Source organism: Echeneis naucrates, chromosome 11, assembly GCF_900963305.1.
Source record: "Echeneis naucrates chromosome 11, fEcheNa1.1, whole genome shotgun sequence".
NCBI classification, from domain to species: Eukaryota; Metazoa; Chordata; class Actinopteri; order Carangiformes; family Echeneidae; genus Echeneis; species Echeneis naucrates.
Window position 1 is genome coordinate 10,482,470 of NC_042521.1, and position 18,486 is coordinate 10,500,955.

The window sequence follows — 18,486 nt, forward strand, 5'->3', positions numbered from 1 at the left end:
CATAATACTGTTTAAGCTTTTTGCTCCAGAGGGGATTGATTAGGGCCATCCCAATCCCAACACATTTCTAATCTCACAGGCTTTTTGGGTGCTTTATATTTTTGTTTGAATGAAACAGGCAACAAATGTGACTGAATGTGACTCATAGTAAATAAGGAGTGAGTCACAGAGGCAAATATGAAGGGCTTGGTTCAGTTAATAGAAGACTGTTATCACATGGATGATTATGAAATACTTCCTTAACTGTCTGTTGGTTCAGTTGAACATGGGTGTTTCTGTTGTTTCCCATTTAAACACTTGTAGCAGAGACAAGACACACTAAAGTAAAAATAAAGGAAATATTACAGTCTTGATGCCATGATGTCTTTTTTATTGTATTTACTAATTGCAACATATAACATGCACTGGATCTGTCTGTTGTGGAGTTATAACTCCAATGTGAAAAACAAAAAACAGAAAGAGAAGTCTATCTCCATCCTGCAGATACATTTGCATCAAATATCTGTTGCATGAAAATAATTTTCTATCACACTCACAAGACTGGCCCAGTCATCCGTGGTATATTATAATTCCATGGATGACTTATTGCCCTCCCGTGTCTCTTTGTGGTTTTCACAATATGGGTACCAGATCAAACAGGATGCCACTCAAATTACCTTCTCTCCTTGAATGATCGCCTTAATAATTTATCATTTTAATTTGTTTAAACATACGTTTTGTGTCAGATTTCATAGTTAGTATAAAGAGCTTTCATATCAATTTCATATGAATGACAAGTAGCTTTTTATGAAGTAGGGACCCAGGTACATGACATATGAGTTTGCATCCATTTTTTTTAAATACTGAGTACTGAGTAAATGTATTATTATTAAAGAAAGCTATGAGCTATATTTTAATGTGCTATAAATAAAAAAATGTTGGCCAATAGGTTTTACCGCCAAGATACGTATCTTATCTCAGGCTGAGCTCGCAATACGTTTCAGTTAATGTTTAATGAACAGGAAGAAAAAACTGCTCTCACAACTCGTATCTAATGTTACAGCCTTAATTAACGTTACAATTGATTACAGTTCAGAAAGAACCGCAGCCCTGTGCTGTATCTGTCCCCTGTCTTCCTCTCATCGGCTGTCCAAATAAAGACAAAACCAGATTATGGAAAGGGAAATGGCTGACATTTGACCAAAATCTCAGCTGCAGCTGCTTTAAAGGATTGACCAGCGCTGACTGCGGAGTTGAACTTCACCTTCATCAAATAGATAAGACATTCTGAGCACTTCCGTTTCAACTAGCGCGCTTTAAAAATAAAAGCACAAGCTTGGACCGATTGTTTATCTCGGTAATTTTAAAACTCCTTTCAAATTAGTCCAATAGAAGACAGTACAAAATTCCCACAATTTCATCCAGCCTTATAAATCAGAAGTGTGCTGACAGAAATGCTTTACCGGGAAATAGTCTGAGTCCTCCTGAATGAAACAGTACAAAATGACCGCAACTGAAAGCTGTAGGCGTTTTTTTTTTTTTTTTACATTTATTTTTTTTAGCATCGCATAATATATTTGCACGGCGCGGTGGTTTCTAATTAGCATGTGCTACACGTTTTAGCTTCCTCTCCTTCACAAACCTGCACACTGCGGATTTTACTTTGAGATCCGCAAACCGGAAATGTGGTCGCTGCTTCGGTCTGGACACAGTTCCTCCTTCAACACAACTTGACGCGGACGAAGTTTACGACGGGCCCCACACAAACTTTCTCGCTTTTTACACTGACGGACAACTCGGCAAGCGTGTACTTATTTATTTGTCGCCTTTTGTTGAAGTGAAAGCTGAAGAAAACCGTGACCGGGATTAGTTTTGTGCGCGTTGGGCAGCGAGCTAATCCTGTCAGATAATTAATCCGAGCCGTTAATCAGTTCTCGGGAGGCGGGAGCTGCCCCGAAGTCCTCCGAGACACAGGCGGTAAAGGTCCGGATAGAAGAAGAGGAAACAACCCCCCTCCTCCACACACACAGCTGGCTGAAGTCCCTTCCGACAAAATGAAAACTCTCGGTAACTCCAGTTAACGTCGCCGGAGAGTATGCGGTTAAAACTGCAAGTATCCAGCCGGAGTGAGAGTTGAGCTCCTCCGGGGATGAAAGCTCCGCTCTGCTCGGCACAGAGGAAGGGACACTATGGCAGCCTGCGGAAGGAGACATCGACCCAAGCTTGTGTTTTTCTTCTTTGGTGCCACTTTTCTTTGGTATCTGATATTTTCCAGACACAGCTCCGGGGACGTGGGGGAGACGAATCGAAGAGAGGCCCCTGTGGAGGGAGCGGAGCTGGGAGATGAACACCTGAAGAGGACCGTCTACGAAAAGCCCCCGTTAGATTTAAACGCTTTGGGGGAAATGGGCAGACCTGTCAAACTGAATCTGCACGGCGAGGAGAAGAGGAAAGAGGAAGAAAGTCTGCAGAAGAACCAGATTAACATTTATGTCAGTGACAAAGTGTCACTACATCGCAGACTGCCGGAGAAATGGAACCCGCTGTAAGTGTCTGTGTCAGAGCAAAGAAACACTGACCAGCCTGTTTGTCAGGATTCATGTTAAAGTACACAACAAGTGCCACCGCAACACCACACACTGCACTATGACATTATTTGCTGTTTGGGTGGAGTAATAACTCTCTTTATCTTATAAAGCTATCTGTTGTGTTGACTTAATTTGGTTATGGAGGTGTATTTACTCAGCTTCTTACTCCTGCCAACAGTTTGATATACAGCTACACTCCACACCCTTTGCTGCCTCAACTGAATTCTTCCCTTCCAGTTGCAGAGACCTGAAATATGATTACCGGTCATTGCCAACAACCTCTGTGGTGATTGCCTTCTACAACGAGGCCTGGTCCACCCTGCTGAGGACAGTCCACAGTGTGCTGGAGACGTCCCCTGACATCCTGCTGAAGGAGGTGGTCCTGGTGGACGACTACAGTGATAGAGGTCAGGCACAGGGAACTGAGGACAGGTGGAGAGGGTGATGGGCTGGCAGACTGAGGGAGAGGACAGAGCAGTTGTCAGAGGGACACACAAAGAAAAGTTGCTGGTTTGTCAGACAGAAGGGAGAATGATAGACCGGCATTTCAGTTATTAGGGAAGGAAAATCTTATGCTGCATGGGCAAAGATAGTCTCACACATGATTTTTTTTATCTATAGAAATATGCTGGGATCAATTATTTTCTAGTTTGTATTTGTTTGGTATCCAGAGACACATTGAATATTAGTAGGCACTACACTTTGTGGATTGTTTCTCAAATACGTCGCTATATAAATGATTCAATGTCTGCCTCTCCCACTTAACCACTGCTGGCAATACAAAGGCTTGTGAATAATTAGAATTGTTCTGTTTTTTGTCTGTTTAATTTCCTGAAGCTCATCTGAAGGAGCCATTGGAAAAGTACATTTCAGGATTAAGGAAGGTGCGTCTGATCCGGGCCACCAAGAGGGAAGGGTTGGTGCGGGCGCGGTTGTTAGGGGCGTCCATAACTACAGGAGATGTGCTGACCTTCCTGGACTGTCACTGTGAATGTCACGAAGGCTGGTTAGAGCCCCTGCTCCAAAGGTGAGGAAATCCACATCAGGGAAAAGAAAGGATTCCTCCTGCCATGCATTCTGCCAAATATTGGACTTCTGTTTTGTTTTTCCAATTGAACACTATAGTACAAATTTTGCCTGCTTTATAGCACTACTCTCTCCTTTTTCCACAAGAATCAAAGAGGAGCCAACAGCTGTGGTGTGTCCCGTCATTGATGTGATTGACTGGAACACCTTCCAGTATTTAGGCAACTCCGGTGAACCTCAGATTGGGGGGTTTGATTGGCGGTTGGTTTTCACCTGGCACACCATCCCAGAGCATGAGCAGAAACGCCGTCGCTCACCCACTGATGTCATCAGGTGTGTCACATGTGAACATTATTTGCGGATAACAGATGAGATCTTACTTTAAGGCTTACTGAGACACTGCCCAGTTGCGCTAAACCTCATCCAGAGTTATAGGTTATAAAATGAAGGCAAGTGATTGTCTGAACTGTTTCTCTCCCAGGTCTCCGACCATGGCAGGTGGTCTGTTTGCTGTAAGCAAGAAGTATTTCCAATACCTGGGAACATATGACACAGGGATGGAGGTGTGGGGAGGCGAGAACCTGGAGTTCTCCTTCAGGGTAAAAATTCTGTTACCTTTGTGTATTTGTCTTTGTACATGTGTTCTACTTATTCACGCTTCTGAGTTATGGAAAATTGGCATAATTCGCATACTCTCTCCAGACATAGATTATAGCACCAAGTCACAATTTAAAAACAAGACACATCTGGTTCACATTTAGACCTAAACTATATGAAAACCAGTGAAAAAGGGCTAAAGAGCAGTGAAGAATTTGAACATCCCATTTCCTTTGATAACAGCATAATCCCAATGTCAAGGAGCCCAAAGCAGCATTTTGTTTCCAAACTCTTCAACAACAAGGCTGTGCTTTGTGGTGCCTAATTATGATCGAGTCATGACTGAGACACTAACCAGGTCCTCGTGCTGATGTTGATGTCTCTTAGATTTGGCAGTGTGGGGGCAGCCTGGAGGTCCACCCTTGCTCCCATGTGGGCCATGTGTTCCCGAAAAAGGCCCCTTACTCACGGAATAAAGCTTTGGCAAACAGTGTGAGAGCTGCAGAGGTCTGGATGGATGAGTACAAAGAGCTTTACTACCACCGAAACCCACATGCACGATTGGTGAGTCTGTACAGATGATACGTGGATGTAGAAAACTATTCTGTGAGCATTTTGACACATTTAATGAGTGAACTTATTTTCTTTGTGGAGTATTGTGATGGCAGTGTGTTTTTCAACTGCATTTTAATTACTTGATTTCACCATTGGCACACAAACATGCTTAAGATAACATGCACTCCCTTCTCTTACAAACTAAACACACACTACACTCCCACTGTAGTGACAAAGCTTCCCTGATTAAGTGACACTTGGGATACATGAGCAGTGGACACCCAAGGTGACAGGGGTGTCAGGGCATTCTGGTGTGTGATTACCACCTTTCCATGTCCCTCTATGCCAACGGGTGTCACCAACCTCACCTTGACTTGATGAGTGCAGTACAAACACATGATGTGCCCCGCTATTGTATGTTTGCGTGCATAAGAGTGGGTGGGTTAGTGTGAGATCGTGCTCTCTAAACACAGATCAGATGGCTCCGATGAGGCGGCCTTTCCCACCTGTTGCAGGATAAAGCCAAAACACCAAGGCCTCCAAATATGTACTACATGACTCAGCTCCCTCAGCTATTTTAACAAAAGATGATATATTCTCATTTTATCCTCAAATTTTCATAATCTGTTATTTTTGCTCATGCTTCTGAGCTTTATACATTTTCAGAAACTTGCATATTTTGTTGAAAATTATGAGTAGTCTTATAGTATTATTATAATCCTATTACACTAAGCAAAAAACAGCACATTTGTCAAGATTTCTTTGCATATTCCTTTTGAATCTCTTGAATCTACCCCCACAAAGTTCTAGATTTTGTCCCTTTAGGATCACTTGACTACCCGAGGTTTGTTGTTAGTAGACATCACCCCCTTTTTTACTAATCACTAGCATATATCAGTTTATATTGTGTCAGTCACTTATCTATTTTATCATACCCTTCCAGTATGGTAGGCCATTAAATGCTCTCTCTGCAGAGCAGAAAACCATATATTGGGTAACAGGTCACTGCAGCTGAAGTCAATGACTCGATCCATGTAGTTATGTTGCCAACTGCTGTTTGAATAATGAAATGTTCACCTTTAGCTAGATTCAGTTACATTTCTGGGATGACTAAGAGTAGAGAGTGGACATGGGACTATCTAAAAGCATTTTTCTGGCCTTTCCTCTTCATTGGCTTACATTGGCTTCTAATTGCACTTTTAGCTTTGTTTCTCTCAGTGACCTCTTATTAATCCAGTTTTGGATTATCATGGGGCTGTTAGTCACCATTACATTACATGTAACACCTGCACTGGCACTTTATAGTCCCATGTAAGTGGCCCCTCCACTTGCCGCCATTGTCTTCTTATGGTCCATAGCACTTCTCCCCCTTGTGACCTGTCACTTTTGGAATCCCTCTTTTGACCTAATAAATTGATGAAGGGCCAATTAGAGCGCTGCCTGGGCAAACCGCCGTCATCCATCATCATCCTGCTGTGCTGCAGACGGTGGGGTGAGCATATGTGCACAGGCAGATCTAAAGAGAGACCATCTTCTTCCCAACACTGGAGCAATCCTTATGCATGATTTCTGTATTTTAGATAGGTGTTACTACTAGGTGTATGAAGCCATTTACATGAGTTACAATGTTTGTACCACATTCATAGTAAACCCTGGTTGAACCTGTCACTCTTATTTGACTTGGCTGAAGGGAAGGTTTACTGGCATGAGCCCTGTTATTTTGCAGTGGCTTATTCTTTGCAGGATGTTAAGACATTAAGGTGGAGCTGAAATAATGAACGTGAACTATGATTTGCGGCCTTTTTTTCTAGGAGGCCTTTGGAGATGTGACAGAGCGGAAGACGCTTAGAGAGAAGTTGGGCTGTAAGAGCTTCAGGTGGTATCTGGATAATGTTTATCCTGATGTTCACATCCCAGAGGATAAGCCAGGCATGTTCGGAATGGTGAGAATGGAGGCACTGATTTCCATCTTTAAATTGAAGAACAATGAACCAATTTTCAGAAATTAGATTGCACCTTGTTCAGCTGAGCAAAAAAACACTAAAATAGTTTGGAAAATCCTGAAAATATTCATTGGTGTAACAGATTTTTGTTTGTTATAGCTTAAAAACCGGGGCAAGACCAGCTACTGCTTTGACTACAATCCTGCAGATGATCACACAGTGGTGGGGCAAAGGGTCATCCTCTACCAGTGTCATGGCATGGGGCAGAACCAGGTACTGGACATTACTCTTTCAGGATGACAAGTCCTCGTTTTTGAATTAATCTTGATATCTGGTGAAGAGTCCACTTACCCAAAACTTTCAAAAACTATTAAATGTCACAGATGAAAACCTGTCTTATCAAAAATTTCAAGTACTTTTCACAAGGCCCACTGACATTTTAATAATGTTTGAGTTCATATAACCTGAAGTCTTTCCTTCAGTGATATAAAATTGTGCCACATATTTGTTTACAAGAATTTGAAATGCCCCTGTAGTCATCTGACCCAGTCAGTAACCTCATTATGATTAATCGCTTCCCTTTCTTACCCTTCTCTTTCTCCTCCTCATCTTTCTTCCAAACTTGCACTCTTTTATTTTTCTATTTTTATCTTTACAAATCTTGACAATAGTGGACTGAATGCAGCTATCTCAGATAGAAAAATTATATGCTGGTCTTGTTGATACCAAGGAAAATATATTTCCTTGCTTTTCTCCATGTGGTTGACAATCGTCCAGGAAACACTGTGAAATTCATCATTGTTATACCAGCAGCTTTCTGTGGACACACACTGACGTCTCTGTGGTGTTTGTGTGGTTCGCCTTTTGTTATGCAGGACCGCAAACTTTTGACAGTTAAATTGCCAGTTTTTTTTCCATTAGTTGAGATTCACTGGAAATTTGGCATGCAAGTCAAACAATGTCTTTCTTTTTTGATTAAGTGATTTATTGCAGTCTGTAAGTGAAAATCTCATCTTCATTTTTGATGGCATTCATTTCCATGCAGCAAATTCTATTTTAATTTCTATTTCAAATGAAAGATTTGAAACTTTCATTAAAAAAATGTGTATGTTTCCATTTACTTGCCATTTCATAATTGAAAAAAAAAAAAAAAAGTTTTAGATTGAAATCCAACTGCATCTCCTCCCACAGTTCTTCGAATACTCCTCGAATGGTGAGATCCGCTATAACACGAGAGAACCTGCAGGATGTGTTGTAGGGGACAACATCAGCACCTACCTGACTGTCCAGCTGTGTAAAAAACCAGGTCAACCTGTGCCTGCAGATCAGAAATTTGTCTTTCGGAAGGTACAACCATTTATTTCTGTTTGTGTCTGTATTTATGAATCTATATTTAAAGAATGAAGAGTTGTAAGACAAAGACAAGTGTAACACAATATATCATTCGGTGTTACCGATTATTTATTGTATTTTTTCATGAGCCACCACTTACCTTCAAAATAAGGCAGGGACCAAGTTTTCAGTCACTGACTGTGAAAAGTGATTAACAAGCATGGACCTATTGTAATTAATTGTAATAGTACATATCGTCCAACTTGGCTTTTCTCAGGATGGAAGTCTATACCATGTGGTGAGCCAGAAATGTGTCGAGGCAATAGTCAAGACAGACAACGGGACCCCAGCACCCTCCCTGCAGCCCTGTTCAGACAGCCCCCACCAGAAATGGTTCTTTGAGGAGAGAACTTAAAGGCATCAACCCCGAAGATATGTACAAATCTCTCTTTAACCTAGACTGGCCTCCTGAGGAGGAACATTGGTGGATTGAATTACACATTTTTTTGTGCGTGTGTGTGCCTTGCCCTGAAATGAGCTGAGAAGAGGAAGCTTTTATGATGCCCTTCCAAACTTCCAAACTTCAACCTTTGCACATTTCTGCTGGCTGGATTTAATGAATCAGCAGAAATTCTATTGATGATATTTGTGGGAATATTTTTGATTTTGATGCTGTTTGTGGGACGCAGGAGTTCACTGGAACGGAAACTGCTTTTCTATATAAGGAGATACTTGACAATTAGTGATAATCTGTTGATGGCTGAAATTTTTCTTTCTACATTTCCTCACTCCACTGCTGGTGAAATTTTATAGAATGAGCTGAGATTAGCTCAGTGGCTATGTACGCACATTGACAGACACAGAAACCTGTGTGCTCCATCTGATAGAAAAAAACTGCTTAACATCTCAGTCAAAAACAGAGATTGCTTATTAGGTCCTGGCTGACATCAGAGATGTTCAGTTACATCATGAGACATTCTATATTCTCCTCTAGAGGGGGCCAACACACCTCTCTGCACTAAACTTTCCTCCTCTGTACTGAATATCTGTACTCTGCTTTCTATTTATCAAGAGAAAGTGGGACAAATCTTCAGGTATTTTGTTAAGAACCTTTTCAAGACATTGAAGACTTGCTACTCTTAACATACTGGTGGCTTAGATAAAAGCCTTAAATCACAGGCATATGCAAGTACCCAGCAAATCTTGAACTGAATCACTCAACTACTGATAACAGTCAAAACTTTTATTCTCCTCTGAGCTCACTGAGGTAATTTTGAAATACAGGTCTAACTTAAAATAAAAAGGGCAGTTTTTTTCACTCATACAAAGACACTGAGTGTATTATACCTGCGTCTGCAGCTTTAAATGATTAATATTAGCCAAATTTAAAGGATTGAATTCATGCGTTCATGCAACTATGTTGTTTTTTTTTGTTTTTTTTAATGATGTATATTGGAGAAGAGTGAACTATTATTATCTTACAGTAGCAATATAAACATGTAAACAACAGTCACAACATTGTATGCAGGTGGGTGGAATTGTGTAAACACTGAAATTGCAAGAATTGGATTTTGTTTCCCCCTCATCGTACTGGTCCAACAAGAACCCATAGAAAGTGATAGATGCAAAAGACTTGTAATTTTATTTCTCTACACATTTTGCAACCATGAAGGAAAGTGTTGAATATGTATGTTTTGTTTTTTGTTTTTTTTTTACACAATGAGACCAAATGAAAGCAATAGTTTAAGTTATGACTACATGTTTATATTACACATGCCCTTCTGCTGATAATATACAAGGGAAATAGAACACTCCTGTCTAACTCCTGAGTAAATGCATGCAGTTTGGAGGGTTGTGCTGATTTGTGTACACTGCCTCTGTTTTGACAACTATAGATCCCACTGTTTGGAGCTGTGGTCACTTCTGTGTCTGCTCCTCAGGCGCTGAAGAGGGAATAAAAGAAACATGGCAGAGGAGGAGACGGTTATTGGTGTCTCCAGAGTGCTGGGATGGCAGATGGCTTCCTGGCTGATTTTTCTTTTGTTTCGATTTTTTTTTTTTTTTTTTTTGGTACTTTCCCAATTCTTTACCAGCACCTCTCCTCTGTGTCAGGGGCATGCACCAGCATATTGTCTTTTGAACTTGCACCAGCCAAATCCTTGTGACATGAGAGCTAGTTTAGTCATTTTCTTAAGATTTGATTTATGAGAGGAAATCAAGAGTACAGTTTTTGACAGCAGAAGTAGATAATGGAAGAGGACGGCTGAAGTACTTTGTGACCTCTTCCTTACCATTAACCTTCACAGCCTGTTGGCCATCAGTCTCAAAGGTGCTCCATTTGGAATTGATGTTAAGGGATAATCAGACTAAAATAGATTTTTGCTATTGATTGAGAATGTATACTCACAATAAGATAAACGAGAGATGGGAATGGGAGGACTTTGGCTGTGTCACAGCTGGGAGAAGAATAAGATGTATAATGGAGATTTTGCAGGAACATGCTAACATCTGTCCATATGAGCTCACTTAGTACAAGCCTAAAGGGACTGAGCAAGATGTGCATTACGCACCACCTGGAACTTACCTTTACAATTTTACTGCAGTGTGCAGAGCAAAAACAAAAAACAAAAAAAACATTGCAGGATAACTGCACTGACACAAGCATAAAATCAGTTTCAATCATACTAGAATATGGAGTAACTCCTGGGGTCAGAGTTCCCAGTAGCCCATAAAGGCTTTTACTGCCAATACGAGTCGACCACGATTATGGACACGATTATTGTAATAAATGGACCAAATGACCAGGAGGAAGGTTGGGGTGTCCTTCACCCAGAGAGGGAAAGAGGAATCATTTCAGGGCATTAGTTGTTTTGGGTTTTTAAGCAAGAGCACCATATCTCAAAGCTGTACACGGTTGCTTGTGTGGTTGAGCTCTCTGTGATATCAGACTTCAAAATTGCTGAAGTGAATAATATCCACAAAACATCACACTCATCGGGAATATGTGAAACTGCTCTTTGAATACAGTGTTTGTGCTTTATGGTTTGAACACTTAGGAAGTGACAGTGTTTTCATTTTCTTTAGCCTGTGAATGCTGTATGAATATTCTACCCTGTCATTAGGGGGGTTAAGTTATTGTTCAGTGTGGCCATCTGTTATTCCAGACATGCTCTCCATACGATGGTGTTATATTGTATGCTAATTCGACGTTCTACACACAGTTGCAGTAAAATTGATATTCGCAAGCTGGGGTCATATTTCTCTGGCAGGTGATAAAGGATTTTTATACCAAGCAGACGTTTGTAAATTGTGGTATTCCAGGAATGTGTTAGAGCTGTTGAACCTGTAAAGGGGCTGATTGAACTTTGCCAAACCCTAATGGACCAGACCGTGTTGCTTTACAGCAGCATATAGTTCTTTGCTTATAATGGGAACTCATCTATATGGGAAATTCTGCACAAATAATAATGCTGGAATTCAACACTGAGTTTGATGTATTAATGCTCTTAGATACTCCAGTGGCCTTATATTGTTATTAGGAAAGTGAAGGATGTGATAAACATTATTTTTGTATTTGCTGGATTCAGTAACTATATTTGAATCTTGTGAGCTTGCTTAAATTTGTTGGAAAATGCAATACAGTATAAGTAAAAGAAAATTTTTCATATGGATGAATGCCTCTTCTTGTTCATCAATTTCTTTGTTTTTCAGTGTTCAGCTTTATGTTAAAATCGAGAATCAACACTTGTAGTTGAGTTCATTTCCGTGACAGCAAATTCTTTTGCTCTCACAGTACACCGTTGTTTAACTGTAAGACTGTGACTCATCAGCATCCCGAAGCAGCGAAACAGGCGATCCTCCACATTCAACTGTGATGGAGAGGTGAATCAAGCTGCTCAGAGGAAAGTGAGAAGAAACAGATTTTCCAACCATATCTAAATGGTTTGATTAGCAGCGACAGTGCGGTGGAGAACAGTGGCTCTGTTTCCTCGTGTTTTGACCCTCTGCCCTGCAGTCTCTGTCAGTTACTCATTGATGATGTGTTCCTCTTGTTTTCAGTGCACACACAGGCTGAGTGTGGACTACAGGGAATGATCCACCATGTCAACCTGGTTTTGGCATTCTCAGATTAAAATCGAACACCTCAAAGGATCAGAAAAGGTCAAAATACATACAAGTGGAAGCTCCAGCAAGAGACAAGGTGGTTTCTCTCTTGCAGAGAACGACGTGGTCTGATGAACTTCCCACAAATCTTCACATTCTGACAAATCTCTGCTGCTTCCTAAGAAAATGAACCCTGCTGCCATCTTCAGTTCTGCCTCATCCTAATCTTTTGGATGCATCTCTGAAGTTTTCAGTACAAAATTGCATTATATGTGAAGTTCGGTGACTCTCTCCACAGAAACTCTGTATTTCGTTGTAATTTTTTTTTTTTTTTTCCTTTTTTGCAGCACCAGTGTCCAATAGTCGCATGCACACGCTGTATGATGGTTTAGTTTATGTAATCCCCAACACCCAGGACAGCTCAGGAGCACTGGCTGCTGGCTGCATACATTAGATGACACACTTTCACTTTCAGGAGGGCCTCCAGACGGTGCAGCAAACATGTGAGGCCTAGATACAGAGATAGCACAACATTGCTTATGTGCTGCTGCTGCCTTGCGTCTGAAGTGGATCAAACAGTGAAGAAAGCAGCAATGCTTCCTTTAAGTTTCTCAGTTGATATAGTCACATAACCCTGACAAATTATCGGTTTTTTAAGCAAGCAAAGTCAAACTAAAACAGTATGTGACCTTGCCAGCTTGAAAGACAGCAGAATGCTCACAATGACATCTAATTATTGGAGTTAAGACGCAAAGGTGTGAATTTCAGGTGTGTATGCCCTTAAAAATAGGCATCTGGAGAACACAGTTTGTGAAACATAAATATTGCTATAACACTTCAGTAGAGCGAGGATGGGAAGAATTATGGGTTGCAAATGATGTACTTAGAAATACTCAGAGTACCAGCTTCCCAGATGTAGCTTGACTTAAAGCCTTTTTCGGTGTTGAATCGAGCTCAGCTAATCCATTTCAGTGTAACCAGCCAATGCGGTATCAAAGGCAGATTGCTTCTTCCTTATTTTCCCTGAGCTACTCCCTCTGTGGCTTCCAGTGGAGTTGGTCCTCACAAGGATCCCACTGAGAAACTGAGCAATCACAAAAAAACTGCGCTTCCATCTTCACCCTGAGCAGATTAAACATAGGTGAGAATTATCAAAGCAAGGAGGTGAGTCTTTGACTTTGATTATGAAGGTGATTACAGAATGGATCATTTCTCACCCCACAGTCAGAACGTAGCTGTAAAATGGTGGACCACATCTTCGTTAATGACATTAACGGACTAATCCTTGATAATGACTCACATGTCACTTGCACAGACTTGCTACACAGATGGTTCAGTTTGTAACAGGGTGCCCATGGCTGTGTGTTTTGTGTTTGTTGTATTAGGAATTGCCAAAAGAAGAAAGGAGGACTCCTGAACACCTTTTCAGAATCCTGATTTTTATGTGCAAAACCAGATTCGAAACATTGTATGCAGCAGCAAAAGAACTCATTTCACTTAAAATGGCGATCTTGTGAACAGTATTTTTACTTCTTGCTGCAGTGATTTGCTGTTCCAATACATCCGAATCACAGAATGCAAATCTGGTGATCCTGGGTGACACTTTTGATGTAATTAATGAAGCATTTCCATGGTGAGAGAGGCGAGGGAGTCACAGTGTGTTTCACACTTGTCTGCTAAAAACTCAGTCTGTCACTCTTTTCTCTCCCACAGCAAATGGACATGGCAGAATGTGGGTACGTATTTAAATGTCATAGATGGAGGCAACAGTTTGGACTATGGCGTGTTGTTCTGTGCAGATATTTCTCTGTGATGCAGTTTGACTCTTCACACTCTGATTGGTGTTTTTCCACTGAGTTTTCTTGTCGGCTGCAATGTTGAAACCTCTCAAGGAGCAAATCAAGTTTGGCAGAAATTATGTATTCTTCTAAAGAACACCAGAGTCACATTGATTCACACCCCGGCAGACTGTGATTTTTCACAGCCTCCCCCAACATAGCCTACATTGACAGAATACCTCTTTAATGTGTTCCTACGAGATAAAAATGCTTCCACAGGCGATTAACCATTCTGTCCCGCTCTCATTCATTTCACTTCATCAGATTACTTGATTGCTTGCCAAATGGACTGCCTCCACCCCTCAGGGAAATATACTGTATACATTTCCCGTGGACAGAAAGAGATGTGGTTGATTTATTTCTCCCCTCTAACTGTGTTTTTAGGTATTTGATCTGGCTTAGTTTAGTTCACTCAGGTCCACTTCAGTTTTTGAGATATTATTAATCCTTCTAAGCACTCATTTTATAGTCAGATTTATTTAGTTGCCTCAAGGATTCAAGTCTTGAATACTGAAAATGAAAAGGTATCCGTTTCCAAATTTTGTGGGAACATATTACCATTCTAGTCTCACATATTTTCATCCTTAATTGTGTAACCACAAATGTGCTCCATCTCTGTGCCAGATCACCTGAGCTCCAACTTCCTGTCTAAAAGGCTTGACATGTGCTCAATGCTGCAGATCACACTAGAAGACATATTTGTAGACACTTTATGAGAAGATTCTGAACAGGGACGCTTGAAGACAAATTTGAGACTGAGTGAGAACTCGCTGCCTGATACTGTTTTCTCACCACATTCCCAAGAGATGAAATAGGTCTCGCACGCTGACATATTAAAGACATGGGCATTTATTTTCACAGAGTATGACTGAATTAAATTCTTCCCTCTCTTGAGGGGCTTTTTCACTGAAGCGGGTCAAATGCATAGATCCCTTGCTATCTGGGTGTGCTCATGTGCGAATGAAATGCCTCATCACTTCGCAGGAGTAGTGTCAGCTGTGTAAGTTAGTTATGATGGTCCTCCACATGGTCCTCCAACGCGTAAGCATGAGAAATATATCTAAATGTGCTTGTTGTACAACAAATACACAAACAGCACTGACACAGCAACTCCAATATGTATGTTTTACTTTGCTCTGCAGTGTGCTTCAGATCCAACTATTCTGAACCTGTTCTAAATGCAAATATTTTTTTTAAACATAATTTTCCTGCCAAGGCACTAATGACTGTGGCCTATTAATATTATCTGTTGGTGCAGAGGCAGTAGACAAGAAACCGATGAGGGAAAAAATGAAGCTGGAAATTGTCAAGCTCCAAGCTCAAGCATCTCAGAGCTGACTAATGCCCTCTTAAGAGAGAGGCAGTACTTAGAGCTTGCAAAAAAAAAAAAAAAAAAAAAGAGAGAGAGAGAGAGAGACTGTCCGTGCCTCTGCATAATTCATTACTGATGTGATGATGATGTGCTTGGTCAGATAGACAACCAACTGCCCTGGTATTGGAGATGTAGCTTGGATTGATGCAGCGTACACATGGTATTAATCATGTAAATCATTAAGCTGATGTCTTTGTCAGAGTTATTTAATCATACACACCAGTGCATCTCTGTCAGTATGCCAACCTCCCAAAGTTTGACCAAACTTAACAGAAGCCACCTATCAGCCCATTTAAAGCTCAATAATTAACTTGTTTGCCCAGTTTTTGCAAATCAAGTCCCATGATAGAGCACACCCGAGGCTCTTCCTCCATCGGAGCTCACTTAACTAGCTGCTGGCTGTACAGCAGCCTCCGACGGACGTCTGCTCAGTAGGTGTTCAGTAAGAAATGATTGAGGTCCATTTTTAGGAAGGTTAAGCTTCGATTCTCTAAACGTGTAGAGTGTTCCCCTGCCTCCACTGTGCCACTGTGGTTGGACACCAGCTCACTGTGGGTGTGGTGGTGGGAGGGGGGCAGTGAGCCAGGTTATTGCCCTTTCCAGTGTGCCAATCGATAAGGCTCAACATCGCAGGGCTCAGAAAATCTCTCAGCAGAGACAAGAGGTAGTAGTCTCACACTGTCAGACGATGCACTAATTGCTTGCGGTTGCTACCTTCACCTTCCCTTGCCGGATGATCTCAGCGATGAGAATCATTCTCTCGGCCCCTGGGTGTCTGTGGAGTATGGGCCCTCAAACTGTTGGGGCCATGGGGACGGCTGACATTAGTTTTACAGGTTTAATGAACACATGATATGTTATGAAACACAAGTTGTACTTTGGATGTTTGGATACTGTTACACTGCTACACCGATACGAAATGAAAAGAAACTCACGCGCACACACACACACACACACACATACATGCACAAGTGTTAACACTGCTTTCTATGACGGCCCTGTTTTTGGAGTAATAGTACTCCAGAGTGACAGGTGAGCAATGCTCAGCGGGTATGGAAATGGAAATAGTGCATGTTGGACTTTGCTCACTGAGCCTGCTTACTGATAATGAGCCTACAGACATGTGGAGGAGTGGCAGTGAGCAGGGCCAACTCCTCTTACTGCCTAACTGCTTTCATCGGCCTGCTTTCATCAAGCTCAAGTGCCACAGCTATTAGACCTTTGTGCAATGTTGAAGGGGGGAAGCTGAGTGTGCCAGCACGGTTGGCTAGGTTACTTCCAAACTACTTTCCACAGCAGCTCTTTGATTAACTACTCAAAATTATGATTAGCCTTAAGCATTTTGAGTCATTTAAACATACTGCATGAATACATTTTAATTGATTTTTTTTTTCCCTGTGACTTTGCAGAAACAATCAAATTTCACAGATGTAGATTTGATACATTTTTCTATTTAATGTTGAATCCACTAACATGATGAGACTCCACAGTAAAGTGTTCCTCATTTCAGCCACTTCACAAGTACCTAAAGTTTCATTTTTGCCTGTGTTAGAATGGCAAAGGGTTTCTCATCTTTATCAATAGATGCAGTGACATAGCAAGTGGAATTCACCCTGGAGTCACTGACAGAAAGGCATGAGCACACTTTTTCTCTCAGTTCCTATCAGAGGATTGACTTACTCTTGACCTGTGTATGCTTTCACCATTAACTCGCATCTTTTGCCCTCTGCTCTTTGTCCAATTTATTCTTTTTATCATTCGCTACTTCTAGCGAATGAGGGATGCCAGAACACTACTCTTGATGGGTATCAGTAATATGGAAAGTATGGTATGTAGTTTTCTTTCTAAAATGGCACACCTCCATGAAGCAAACACTCAAAGGATGCAAGAAAAGACACAGACACAAAATCTATTGAGTGCAGGCAGCTAGGGGCATACTGTGGAGTTCCTGCCAGAGAGCAGCCTGGGAGTGAGTGGCAGGTGGCCTGGCCCCAGGGACTCCTAATGAAGAGAGTCTGCCAGCCTGCTTATCGATCCAGCCACATCAGCTGATCTGATGCCTGGCTGAATGGCAAACTAGACGGGGAACTTAATGGGCACCTGGGGCCACATACACACACACAAGACATGTTCAACAGGGTTGTGTAATTGGCTACACATATACATATCTCTGAGCATGTATGTGTCAGTTATATTTCATGTTTATCAAACTGAAAAGGCAGAAAAGACAACAGTTGCCCACCTGTCACTCAGCAATGCAACATTTCTGAGACACTGCCCATAATCTATTCACAAGTGCACACACACACACACACACACACACACACACACACACAAAACTCTGCCATCACAGATGCTCCTTCAAGCTCATTATTTCTGGGACTGTTAGCTTATGGCTTGTCGTGTTGGCTGGGTAATGCATCTTAAGCCGAGCTATCAAATATGAATGAAGCACTGACTTCCTCATCTATCTTTCATGACTTTCATTTGTTAAACTATTTGCCTGCAAAAATATTTTTGGATGTTCCCTTACTGTTGTGAATAATGTGCTCAGGCAGCAGCAGTTGGTCTATTAAAAAACTGAACACATAGTTCTGGTTTGTGTGAATATTATTGTTCAAGGGGGTGGGATTGTTTTAAATATTTGTGTGAAAATGCTTAAGAACCATAATTGATATTTTACATTTAATGGTTTGTGTGACATCATGATTAGTCATGATACAATACCATGCTCTCACAAGCAGTGTGAACCTACAATTTACTGTGTATATATCTGCGAGTTTTTTCACGTCTGTGTGTGTATATGTAATTTTCATGAGAGGATATGTAAACAGATGCATTTTGCATGTTTTCTATGTCTGCATATACATTTTTTAGAGTGTCTACATTTTAATGGAGAATATCAATGCAAACGTATTATGTAATGCCACTGACCTAAGACATGTCTGTTCGTTTATGCAGACAGAAGCACTTCTCAAAAAATAAATAGTATGTATGTAAGAATCTATTATAGTAATGTGTGCGACTGTATGATTACATACCATCTTTGCATATAGTTACCGTGTTAGCTGTCCAGTGTCAATATGCAATTGTGTGATCTAAGTTTGTGAAGCCCTCCTTGTATATGACTCTCCTGCCACCTGTCCCCTTTT

The 18,486-nt window shown here is 41.1% G+C and overlaps 1 protein-coding gene across 1 annotated transcript; it reads left to right on the plus strand.

Moving 5' to 3' along the window:
• The first annotated feature begins 1,689 nt into the window (after positions 1-1,689).
• On the plus strand, positions 1,690-11,691 carry galnt12 (UDP-N-acetyl-alpha-D-galactosamine:polypeptide N-acetylgalactosaminyltransferase 12). The gene is made up of 10 exons (XM_029514216.1): positions 1,690-2,524; positions 2,805-2,974; positions 3,405-3,594; positions 3,741-3,926; positions 4,075-4,192; positions 4,578-4,754; positions 6,557-6,688; positions 6,848-6,961; positions 7,880-8,035; positions 8,298-11,691. The coding sequence occupies exons 1-10, from the start codon at positions 2,169-2,171 to the stop codon at positions 8,433-8,435; spliced, it is 1,737 nt and encodes a 578-aa protein (XP_029370076.1). The 5' UTR covers positions 1,690-2,168; the 3' UTR covers positions 8,436-11,691.
• The last annotated feature ends 6,795 nt before the right edge of the window (positions 11,692-18,486 follow it).